At 35.3% G+C, this 13,301-nt stretch overlaps 1 protein-coding gene across 1 annotated transcript in view; it reads right to left on the bottom strand.

Moving 5' to 3' along the window:
• Window positions 1–13,301, bottom strand: part of LOC147393992 (putative 3,4-dihydroxy-2-butanone kinase) — a 29,123-nt gene that overhangs the window by 12,513 nt on the left and 3,309 nt on the right. Inside the window, exons 4-13 of the mRNA XM_086453667.1 lie at window positions 12,264–12,376; window positions 12,096–12,143; window positions 11,837–11,908; window positions 11,639–11,728; window positions 5,910–6,083; window positions 5,487–5,570; window positions 3,711–3,766; window positions 2,922–3,052; window positions 2,316–2,408; window positions 2,011–2,075 (exon numbers count right to left, since the gene is read on the bottom strand). Of these exons, the coding sequence (XP_086309793.1) occupies window positions 2,011–2,075; window positions 2,316–2,408; window positions 2,922–3,052; window positions 3,711–3,766; window positions 5,487–5,570; window positions 5,910–6,083; window positions 11,639–11,728; window positions 11,837–11,908; window positions 12,096–12,143; window positions 12,264–12,376 (926 nt within the window). The remainder of the gene's footprint in view (window positions 1–2,010; window positions 2,076–2,315; window positions 2,409–2,921; window positions 3,053–3,710; window positions 3,767–5,486; window positions 5,571–5,909; window positions 6,084–11,638; window positions 11,729–11,836; window positions 11,909–12,095; window positions 12,144–12,263; window positions 12,377–13,301) is intronic.

Raw genomic sequence — 13,301 nt, 5'->3', positions numbered from 1 at the left:
GAATTTTTTCATATGCTTTCTCTAAGTAAATAAAATCATATGGCATTTCTTCCTCCTTTCTCTCAACTTCTCTATGATTTTTCTAGGCATGAAAAATCGTGGACCGTCCATTTTTTGTAAAACCATTTTTTATGGGGTTTAGAAGTTTTGGAATGAGCTGATTTTTAGTGATGATGATAACTACGGTGAGTAGTTGGTTGGTTAACAATTTCTTAGCTAGATAAAGAAAGTTATTGCTCTGACGTATCTCCCAACCATCAATTTTACCTACTATATTTGTTTTATGTGTGTTCTAGCCAAAGTTGCACTCCACTTGGTTTGTGTTGTACTAAACCCTCAAAGCATCCCTCAAGAGTTCAATAACTTGCACTTACCCCCTTCTTACTAACAATATTTCATTTACAAATAAAGTACATCAAGAAACCCCTTGCATATGAGCAATTAAATCATCTATATCTAAAGCAAAACAAAAAAATGATACAATGTTGGAGCCAATCCTTGGTGTAAAGTTGATGTTACCAAAAACAAAAAACATCACTGCTCCCTTATACATGTCCTCAATGACATCAATACATCCATTTGAGAATCCTTTATTTCTGATGCCCAATCAATTTAACTTCTAGAAATTCTATGATATGTTTTTTACAAGTTAATAAAATCATATGGAGACTCTTCCTACTTAGCATCTCCATCATCTGTCTATGTAAAAAGATTGCATCGATAGTTGACCTCTAACCTCTCAAATGTAAAATCAAACTGGTTCTCCAGAATTCCTTTTTTTCGTCTTAATAGCTTGTCCTCACTCCCATAGCACAGGATCATACGTTTAATGCCATGACTGTGGTTGCAACTCTAAATGCCTTTTTTGTCATTCTATGTTGGTAATATCGTATCGTTTTCCATTTATCTGGCAATTTCTCTGTAGCTGGTATATTGTTGAACAAATTGATACTACTTCCTCCTAAGGCCTATCAGTCCCCATCTTTTATATAACTATTTTCACCTCTTCTAACCTAATTTAAAAAAGTCGGGTTTCATGTGTGTTCCCTGTTATCTCAAGCCTCTCCTTCTAGACCTTAGCCTCTTGTGCAATATTCATTTAACAATTTAGGAAAACAATTCAACTACCTTAATCTCTTGTTCATAGAAATTAAGTCATCCAAACCCTTGTAAAAACTTAGGGAAAAGCAACAATTTTATTATTTTCCAGATAAAGAAAAAAAAAATTGATCAGTTTTAACAATCAATTTATTAAAAGGAAGGTTAAGAAGAACAAATGAAAGACACAAGCAAGATAAAGAAGTGAGTGTAGTTTTGCTTGTATCGTCCATTCTAGAATAGAGGCAATAAGGTTTTTTTCCTCCACTTACCTAGCATTTTCTTAGTTATCAAGCTATTGTTGAATACCTTAATTAGTCAGGATATCAATATTTCCCATGCATTTTCCACACTAACTGGAATATCACCTAGTCCTAAGGCCCTACCAGCCCTCATCTATGCTAAGGCTTTCACCTCTTTTACCCTAATTTTACAAAAGTATGGTTGCATGTGTGCTCTTTGGTCTCTCAAACCTCTTTGTTATTCCTGACCCTCTTGTGCAATCTTCATTTGATAATTTCTACATATAAATCTATGGTTCCACAAACTTTTGTTCTGTAGAAATAGCTAAGTTTGATATTTTGCTTATGTTAGAGGAGGTCTAATTAATTTCTAGTAATTTGGGGAGTAGTTTGTAATTCTGAATAGTTAATTTATGTAAATGACGAGAGAAGGGCTGATTAACCCTAATCTCAGATAATTTTTTCTCTCCTCTCTCTCTAGTTTCTTTATTTTCTCTTCTTTCTGCAGATCTGATTTACAACATAGTTGTTAAATCATCCAAGCCCTTCTACAACCATAGGATAAAGGCAGTAGCCATATACCTTGATAGCCCAAGCAATATATTAAAGATCAACGTGCATCTATGTTTTAAAAGCAACTCCAAACACTTCAAAATGCTTCCACAGTTACCTCATCACTCTTTCTTGAACGTGATGTTGGAACTGGAACAGGAATCTTTGCAGGTGGGCGGTCTCCTGCAGTCAAAGCAACTTCTGATAAGTTGAAAATTGAAGCAGGAAAATAAATTTATGAAAGAAGGTAGGGCCTGGTATCTAGTGATAGATTGAACTACAACTACAAATAGGGGGAAATTTTTGGTTGGTATCAGCTAAAGAAATAATCCTCAGTTCTCTTAGATCATGACTGTATAAGTAACTTGAAGACAAAAATGACACCAAAAAATAAGATCAAAATAGAAATGGTCGAACTCCTACCTTCAACGCCAACAGGCCAATATGGAGCCTTAGTAGGGGCATCCAAACGTTGCAAAATTGATTGATCTGCCTTCATAATAGTAATCGAAAATCCTGCGGGAGTGACACTCAATTGTGAACATTGAACATGTTCAAAAAATAGGGCATACATGGGTCGGATTTTATCCGAATCCGAATTTAGGGGGTTTGGACCCTTAGAGTAGACCCAAATAAAAATGGGTCGGATATGGGTTGATATCCCTTGATCCGAGCCAGATCCAGGTCGGATATGGATCCATCCCTAGATCCAAACGATATATTGCTTTTAAAGTATATTGTTTTTCAAAATATCTTTTTTCTACCACTTTAATATAACATGAATTCTTACAAAATAAAAGGGTTATAATAGTAAAATAGAATAATATAGCAATTAGAAAAGAAATATAGCAACAAAATGTTGAATGGTCCGAAATTATCTGACCCGAATCAAGTAATTCGGTTGTGTTGGATCCGGATTTAGTGAAAGAAAAATGATTCGGATACGATTTTAGCTAATAGGATCCGTCCCAAACCCAACCCATTTTAAGCCCTATCAAAAAACAGAAATGGCTTCCTACAATAACCAACCTGCCATATCAAGAGAAGTCATGAATGATCCCGTGTACACTCTATCGACAGCCAGTCCATGTTCCAGCTGCAATTTTGGAACTGTTTTTCCAGATGTAATCATCAGCTCCATTATCGGTGTAGCACCTAATCTGCATAGCAAACTAGATCAAATCCTACATAATATTGGTTAAATGCTAATACTTCTTTCAAGAAAGTGTTTAACCTATTGAGATGTATAAAATTAATGTGAGATGTATAATATAGTTCATTTTCACACTTCATAATTGAGTTTGCACGTCTGTTTTATCATCATCTACAGTTCAATGAAAATGTCATCAAAATTTCCATCATTTCTACGGTACTTGTATTTATTTTCATGAAAATTTTACTAATACCCACACTGATCAAAAACATCAACCATTTCTAGGTTGAACAAAATAAAAGCTGAAACCAAAATTTAATACCTCACATGTTGCATGATGATAACTAACATTTTTCTTTTATATATCCAAAACTCCTTTCAAGGGATGAAAGACTACTTACATACTAGAAAATAAAGAAATAAATATTAGTAATGTGTCTCTTTGACTTCCAAATGGTGTCACACTACTCTTTCATGATATTTCCTCTTTCACAACTTCCCATTTCATGGAAAAGGATAGAAGCATAACTCATGCGTTTAAATACTTAAGCAATTTCCTAGTCAGTTTGACCGAGATCCTCGTGGAATCAACAATTAAGTTTCAAGGCTTCCAACCTTGATTAAGGATAGTAATCTTGATGAGATAAGAGAAAAGGTGGACTCACCCATTAACCATGAGCACAACTCTACAACCCCGTGTGATCGGGACATAGTGAGTTTCCTGCATTGAATAGAATAGAATGGAATAAATAAGATATTACTAATATCGGTTTTGTAAAATATTCTTATATGCTATATTAAAATGGACAATCAAACATAATTACATCATAAACCAATGTCACAACTTACTCTAAAAGTGTGAAAGCTTAAAGTACCCTTCTACAATATTAGTCATGCAATCAGTCTTTTATTTCATAAATCAAAATTAGGCAAGATGGAATGCTTTTCCACCTAAGATATCTAATCGTCCAGTGTCCCCAAGCTCTCTTAAATATAGATATTCATTCAATTATTTACTGCTCTTTCTTTGAAATTCAAGACAAAATATCATAATGTACTTGATCTCCAATGAATGTTGATCTCCATTATCTTTCATGTTGATATTTTAAAATGCCAATTGAGGAGTATTAGATTGATAAATTCATCTATAGAAAAGGATAACCAAAAACATGACTTTGTTGAGCGGAAGATGATTTGTGCCTCCAAGGATCGGGAAGATCTAAGGATTTAATTCATGATGCAAGTTTGTTTCTTTGATCTCATTTGGGTGCGATGGTAGGGAAGCAGCTCTTACAAATCAGTTTTAATTAAATTGTAGGAAACGTGAGCTGGGATGAATAATGTGGGACGCAAGTCAAGCCAACAATTACGGGTTCCAACAGCAATTTTGTACTTATTTAGGTGCCCCTTAGGTCCAGAATTATTTTTATCGCATTTATTTTGTTAGGATTAGTTATTTTAGTTTTGAATTGTCTTTGGGTTATTTTAGGAGTTTGATCTGAGTCTAACTACCATTCTCATCATTTTTCCTTTAAGCCTTGTTTAATGGGTCAAAACTTGTCATGTTGTGTTGATTTTTGTGTTATTTGAAAAGGTTATTCAATTATCGATCCAAGGAACCCAAGATTTTGCAATTTCGACGAGTTTTGAGAAATTCATTGCCAAAATGCGGAAAAGGAAAGGCCCAACACTTCAGCCTAATGCTGATATGGTATCAGTTTTACACAGGATTGACTTCTTAAGGTCAAAAGCATTACTGTTTAAGCCATGTTAAGATTAGGGTTTGGAGTCTAAAACATGAGAGCCTGTATATATGGCTAGTGTAGTTGATTTCTCACAGTTTATTATAAAAAAAAAAAAATTTACAGATCTCTTTTGAGAACTTCTTCAGTGATTGGATATGGTGTGAAGCTATCTTTGTGTGATTCTAAGGAAATTCTTCTGTTTTTTCTGTTATCTTCTTCTTCATCTATTCTTCCTCTTCTTATCTATTTCTAGTATAGATCAATCCCTAAGCCCAACCTATACCACATCATATCCTTACTTGCAAAATTTTGCATTTATTCTTTCAACATATAGCCAATTGGGATTTCTGAAACAATTTTGTTCCTGAAAAACCCCTTCTACAATTTTTCTTTCTTCTTCATCACCATCTAATTAGTACTTTCAGTTTCCACCACCCTTCCCAAAGTAGAACAGACCTAGAATCCATAAAATCTAGGTTGTCCTACATCTATGAAAGTCCAAAGAATGAGTAGCACCAGAGGTAAAAGGTTCCAGCAACTAAGCCTTGATCCTCCATTTCCTTTAATAAATTATATCACTAATCAAAAACAAAAGCTGTAGGATTTAAAATTTTGTGCGCAGATAGTTGAATGAATCATAATAAAAAAGACAGGATGCAAGAAGAACCATAAAAATCAGTTATTTGTTGAAAATACCGTGGACAATATTTGGTTGAGAACATGGGAAACCACTAGATCCACAGGTTGAAGATCTGCCACAGCAGCACCAGGTTCTCCATGCTGAAATGGAAATCAATAGTAGCCTCACTGAATTGAACAAATAAAAAAACAATCTCGCAATAATATAAAGGTGAATGAAAACATTGGTCCACAAGCAGAGAATGTCAACCAAATGGAGTTAAAAGCGGTTCAATCAGGTCAACAACACAAGATGATGCATCATAAGTGAGTAAAATAATCTCATGAAAACATGAGCAACGGGTATAGTTTTGGGTATATTTAGAACATGTAAAAAAATCTGGATCTTCATTAAAATTCATAAATAAAAGATATGTGAAGAATGGATGGAAACTGCAATACTAACTTGGAAGCAAAAATTAAGGAAACGTATAAACATACAATTCCAAGACCAAGCTCCATCTTTCCTGGGCCTAGACGATCAGAAGTAACCCGACCCGGCAATGTACAAACAGACAATGCCACACCCATTGTTCCAACCATTTCAGATGCATTCTTTGCTTCTGCAGCAACATCAGCAAGAGGAAGACCAGCAGCAGCAGCAGCCCCAGCAATCTGTCATTCAAAAAGAAAAAAATAAGAGGAAGTATCAGTGAAAGATTCTGGAAGAAAATGATAATGAAGCAATGACAGCATTTCATCATCACCACCAATTCAAACAAGTGACAGCTTATGTATATTTCAAGTCACAACACATCAAATAAGAAGAGAAAAAACTAACTAAAGGCACGGAAGAAAACTCACTTTTTTTATAAGTAAATTAACTATATTTACAAATGATAGGAATGAGAATTCCCTAGATACGTGTTTGGTCTACTTACACCATTCTTAGCTAATAAATCTGCTGCTTGCTGGCACTGCTAAGGTGTGACACAAAATAATTCTGCAAACTCTTATAATTTCAATAATGAAGTCAATAGAATTGGAAAGCTTTGAATTACTGTTATCTTAATTGGGCCAGATCATAAAATCATAGTAGTAGAATTCAAATTGTTGGATCATGAAGTTCAGAGTTTTCATTACAAAGTAAAAAAAATATAAATATAAGAGCAAAAGTTAAAATATTTAAATATACTTATCAAAAAAATATTTAAATATGATATGACTACATAATCTGTAACCCTTGATACAATGATAAGCTTTTGAACGATTTTGTTCAAAAACATATAAATAATGACCAAAAAAATTACATTAAATTCCTAATATGCTATATAGAGATTATTTTGAACTCAAAGATACTCAGACAAAAACCTTTTTAATCCAAGATTATAACGTAGAGGAGTTTTCCAACGCTTAAAACAAAGAAAACTACAATTAAAATCCAAAGCTTAAAAAACAAAGAGTGCATAAGGTAGACGAGATTTTCCAAGGCTTAACACAAAGAAAACTACAATTAAAATCCTTTTTGATAATTAATTCAAATTTAAAGACCAATCTTGCGTGACAACCCCCAAAAATCCTTGAAACTCCACTCAAGCAACAATGATTTAATATTTTTTTTTGATAGGTAACAATGCTTTAATATTGGAAGTGATTTTATGGATTTTTTCTTTCTTTCCAATAAAAACCCTATAATTTCTCTCTCCATGGGCCCTAGCAAATAGTGAATGGAAGCATTCTCCAATATATATGCCCTCTCGAGGCAAAAGTGGAAATATACCAACTCCGACATGCATCTAACATGGTAAAAGGCACCGTACACACACACAGCTCCAAATACCACCATCTGCAATGGGGCTATGAAGCAATACATTATTGATGGATTCCCCATTGTTTTGCATAGGGTACAAAAAATCCACAATAATTACATTTCTTGATTGGTATGGTCTAATGTTAATATTGAATTGAGTAATCATACCCCTCCAGGTTTTGCTGAATATTTGAGACAACCTCTTGTGTTAACAAACTGATGGCATTCCACTTTGACCATGGTCTTCTTTGAGAGATACATGGAAAATGACCTAACTACCCTCATCTTCAACCTTGTTCAGAAAACCCTTGACCACCCCCCAACCCTTCAACCTATAATTTCTTTCTACATGGGCCCTAGCAAATAGTGAATGGAAGCATTCTCCAATATATACGCCCTCTCAAGGCAAAAGTGGAAATATACCAACTCAGACATGCATCTAACATGGTTAAAGGCATCGTACACACACAGCACCAAATACTCTCTACAATGGAGCTATGAAGCAATATATTATTGATGGATTCCCCATTGCTTTGAGATAACCTCCTACATTCACAAACTGATGGCATTCCACTTTGACCATGGTCTTTTACGAGAGATACATGAAAATGACCTAACTACCCTCATCTTCAACCTCATTCAGAAAACCCTTGATCACCCACCCCCCAAATATATATACATCTTCATCAGTGTTTACAAACTAATGGCATTCCACTTTGAGCGTGGTCTTCTAAGAGAGATACATAGAAAATAACCTAACTATCCTCATCTTCAACATCATTCAAAAAACCCTTGATGCCCCCAACCCCCCCCCCCCCCCCCACCCCACACAAAATAATAAAATAAAATATTTCTTCAATCTTTGGGGTAAAAACATTAATATGTTTGGAAACCCTAGATTTTATTTTATTTTTGTGGGGAGGGGGGATGGGGGACTAGTGCTATGAAAGTGTTGTTAGAAGTATAATATAGAGAGAGCTTTTTCTGGAAATCTTGAACCACCTTGATAAAGTGACTCCCAAAACTGTTCCAACAACTTTTGAAAAAAGAAATGATGAAGTTCTTATGAACTGGGGTTTTCTACTTTGCCAACTCCCTTATCCCAACCAGAATTTGTTCCTCATCATTTGGAGTCTTTCCAACTAGTTTTACATCCAACACCAATCTATAAATTGTGGTTCCCACATATAACTTGAACTAGAAATCAACCACATCATCCCTAAGAGTTTCCTCACCTTCTAAGTTTCGACTTCCCCACAATCTTGAGAAATAATTGCCTCATCTTTGAGAATTGACAATCTTACAAAAAAAATTCATATATTATTTTATTTTTATTTTTTTGATCATTAAAGATGAATTTATTGTGAAAAAAGAAAATAAGGGGTCGAGAAGACCCACCCAAAACAACAAAAGGAAAAAAGAAGCAAAAAGAACAAGGCAAAAACAATAACAACACACGACCCAAGTTACCCACTCAACAGGGAACACACTCTTTCCCATCTCACAACAAAGTCTTCAAAGAAGATTCCCTTGAATTCCTTGTGAAGTTTGCACCAAGAGAACAAAAACTCCAAGATAGATAGAATCAAGCCTTCCAACGATGAAACTTTCCCTTCAAAAATGCACCGATTCCGATCTTTCCAAATACCCCAACAGATTGCAAAAGGAGCCAAAGACCAAAGAATCCGCTTAGATAACAAGAAAGAACCTCCCCACGACCACCAAGCTTCCAAAATCGACTTGACCGAGCAAGGAAAACAGCCCACAATACCGAAAAAGGGACATGAAATGCGACCAAACGAGATGAGCTACCCGACAATGAATGAAAAGATGATCCATTGTTTCCGCTTGAAATCCACACATACAACACTGATTCGGAGTAATAAAGCCTCTTTTGATTAACTGATCCAATGTTGCAAGTCTCCCTAATGCCGCCAACCAGAGAAAACAAGATAACTTAGGTGGTATCATACCCCCCCCCCCGATAACTAGGTAAGAAAAAGTTAATGCGCTCTTAGGACCAATATCATCATATAGAGATTTAACCGTAAACCTTCCATCCCTAGTACCTTCGCATAATCTTTTGTCTTCCGACAAATTATGCCTATAACTATTCTCCACCAAAACAATTAGCCTCCCTAGCATATCAACCTCCCAGTTATTGAAGGTTCTTCTAAACCCAAATTCCCAGTTAGTCAAACCATTTACAAAAGTCTTGTAAATCGAGATGACTTGGTTCCTTTTTTAAGACAAATCAAAAAGATCCGGAAACAAGTCCCTAAGGGGGCCATTCCCACACCACCAATCCTCCCAGAATCTCACCTTAGTTCATTTCCCAACCTTATATTTCACTTTTCTTTTGAAAACTATAAGTCTTTTCAGAATACCCTTCCACACCCCACACCCCATCGTGTTTCTCGCCGGACCGCTCTCCCAACCATTCTCCTTCACCCCATATTTGTCAACAATTACTCTCCTCCAAAGACTCTCCCCCTCCTCCCTAAACCTCCAAAGCCATTTCCCCAACAAAGCCTAATTCATGGAACTAAAATTCCGAAAACCCAAACCCCCATTTTTCTTAGACAAACATAACTTGTTCCATCTCACCCAATGGTGCTTTCTCAACCTGTCTTTGTCGTGCCACAAAAACTCACAACAAATTCTTTGTAATTGCACTTCCACTCTCCTTGGCACTGAAAAAAGTGAAAAGGTGTAGATCGGGATACTTGCTAAAGCACTCTTGATGACTGTAACTTTCCCTCTTTTATTTAACCATCTTACGATGAATCTCTATTTGAAACTGATAACCACCAAATTGGTAACTTTGAAACAATCCCTCTTCAAGTTTACTATTTCATCCCTCTCCCCCATCGACAAAGAACCTTCTCCTTCCTCCTTATCAATAATGGCAACCTCTTCCAATAACAATCTCTTTTATAGATCAATAATAGCAATCCTCCTCCTTTTGAGTGTGAAAGCATTTCCCTTTATAAACTAACCAAGGTGACACCTTCAATTAGAGATTGATATTATAGGCAATGATTGTTTGATCTATTATGAAGAAAAATATATAAAAGCCACTAAAGCTATGTAGGTAAATATATAGTAACCATTGAAGCTATGCAGGTTCCATATGGCTTCAGGACACGCACGCGCGCGCACAATATATACGCACACCACAGACATGGCTTCAACAATTAGTTTGTGACTTAATTTTTCGTAAGACAAGGTTGAGCATCACTTCAAACCAAAACTCAATTCATTTGCAAAAATTAAGTTCATTGCACAACAACCAAGCACAAGCACATTGAAGTTTGGTATCCATTCTAGTGAGATTATATTAAGTAGCAAGAATTCTTTGAAGAAAATCCATACAAAGAATAATCCAATGGATATGATGGTAAAACCAAATCCGCTGGTCAAGTTCAAGAAATTCTTGGACTTTAATGTTCTACATTGACGATGGAACACTATGCATGGCGTACTAGGGACGGAGGTTAAATCAGCATCTTTTGCACGGATTGATATAATTAAACCAATATCAAGATTTTTATACATGCGGGATTCTAGACTGGAGATTTTTATGTGTGGATGGGGTGCCAAGATGATCGAGCACTTTGCGAGGAGCATTGGAGATGGTGATTTGGTGAGCAATTTCAGCAAGGCCGGATAGAATTCAAGCTAGCACGGAAATTGTTATATGTGCATTGGGTGTCTTGAATTTTGTTACCTCTTGGACCTATATAAAGTTGTGGGTCTTCTACTTGACTAGGAAACAGCATGTTTCATATGTTTTGGGTTTTCTTTCGTTGGGTTTGGGAAAATCCTAATTTTCTATTTCTTGGGACTCTCCTTCTAATTGTCAGAATTGGAGTTTGGTGGGCTTATTTTGTACTCCCCTTTTCAATGCCTTATAATGGAAGTTCCTGCCCTTGGACAAATCCCTCCGCGCATGAACGACAAAAAAATCCCTATCTTGAGAGTGATGGTTTTTTTCTTCTTTGTGATTGTTGTTGTTTTGGCTTGATCCTCAATATCCAACAAAGGATAGCTAAGGAACAACTCATACCAAAATATTTAGGTAGAAATGGTAAAGAATGGGCATATCATTGTATTCATAGCAAGACATACTTATCAAAAAAAAAAATTCAGTGAAATTATGATGCCTTCTGGAAATTGTAGAACTAACAATTTTGACTAATTTTTTCAACTAAATCTTCTACAAATTGAACAACATCATGACTGAAATTTCAGATCTCATTTTGGCTCAGCCAATACCATAACTGCTGCTTAAACTAAGATTCAAAACCCTTGCAACAAAGTAAATAAAAAAGATTTGGGTCCTACCGACTTGCATGTTATAGTGAAGGCACGGCTTCCCTTTACAATTAAGCTAGGAAGTAAAAAATGAACACCGTACCTTATTAACAAGAACTGTCCCAGCCAAACCTCTTCGACCGGTTATGCCTCGACGTGGTGGGAGAGCACAATCATCTCCAACAATAACCATCTACATAGTGCAACCATCATCTTCTGATTTTAGATTTTTCAATTTTTTTTTTTTTAATTTAGAACAAGATCGATGGATGCTTCTGAAAAAAGAAAATGGAATATATACCTCTACTTTATAACCTTCAGATTTTGCTTGCTCAGCAGCCAAACCAAAATTTAACCGATCGCCAGTATAATTCTGTCAATACCCAACCTAAATCATAAGTCTAGCACATTGAATAGATAACTTTTTCATATGTTAAGTAATTCATGTAAAGAAAAGATGTCATACATGTGTAAATAAACACCACAACACAAATCAGAATGCCTGTTAAAGGATAATTTCATTCAGTTTACAAGTCAATAATTCAATATAGTTACAATACCGTGACAATCAGAAGACATCCCTTGGGACCTGTCACAGCTCGAATGCCCTAAAGTGAATAATGTTGTTAGTTCATAGATCGTTAAGTCAAAGTTTAACAAAAAAATTGAAGCAATGAGGTAGATCAGCCTAATGTTTATTCATTTATTGGTATATTGAGTTACCGTACAGCTAGAATAGATTCAACAGGAGGAGAGGCAAAAACATATCCACAGATAGCTGCAGTCAGCATTCCTTCCCCCACAAATCCAGTATGAGCAGGTTCATGCCCACTTCCACCCCCTGCATCAAGAAGCATACCAGTATGACTAATGCTTCCTATGATAGTTGTTTACATAAAATGGCCAAGTTAAAAGCAGTTCCACTTGCATGATCAATTTAATATTCATGCATACAAGATTCCACTCCAAGCCATGAAAAGTTGCAAACTATGTTCAAACATGAGATCATAACTACTTAAAATCAAGCTATTAAATTTCATAGATTCCTAAAATATTTCCCTTTTCCCCAAGTACTGAAATTGAAAAGCATCTACATTATTGTTCTTAAAAAACTTATATAGCAGTCACTAATCATATCACTAATTGCTTTTGGATGAATAGTGTATTTCCACCAATTATAAAATGCAACACATAAATTGCATTATTTCCTTGAAATTTTAATATCTTCAATGTTAGAGAAATTAAATTAAAACCCATTAAAAAAACCATGTCATTTCTACAATAAATTATTTTTACATGCATTTTGGATAAAAATTTGAATAACCATTTATATGCTAATTAACTGTAGCTGTATCAAAAAAATTTAAAATAAATAACGATCCATGCACTTAATAGTTAATAGACTATACAATGCATAACGTCCCAAAATGAAGTGAGATTAAAAATGCAAAGGCTCCTAAAAGGCCAGAATAGAGAACAACATGAGAGGATTAGTAGCATAGGTTGGATCCTAGAACCATCAGAACCCATAGTTGGATGTTGGGAAAAGAAAGAAAGAAAGAAATGGAAAGCACACAACAATAGAACAGGGAACCAAGGAGCAACTGTGTAGATTGTGATCGGTAAGCCTGTTTTAATGAGATCTATAACTTGGTGGTGGTGGGATCAGACCTAGGTCTTATCATCACCTACAGACTTTACCAACTAATCTAGCTGGCACCTGTAGGTGTATAGATGTTGTTTGCCACATAGATATATGCTTCACA

This window comes from Akebia trifoliata, chromosome 9, assembly GCF_017979445.1.
Source record: "Akebia trifoliata isolate Shusen 1 chromosome 9, ASM1797944v1, whole genome shotgun sequence".
In the NCBI taxonomy this organism is placed as follows: domain Eukaryota; kingdom Viridiplantae; phylum Streptophyta; class Magnoliopsida; order Ranunculales; family Lardizabalaceae; genus Akebia; species Akebia trifoliata.
The sequence above is the reverse complement of the archived record's forward strand: the minus strand, read 5'-3'. Positions and strand labels throughout refer to the sequence as shown.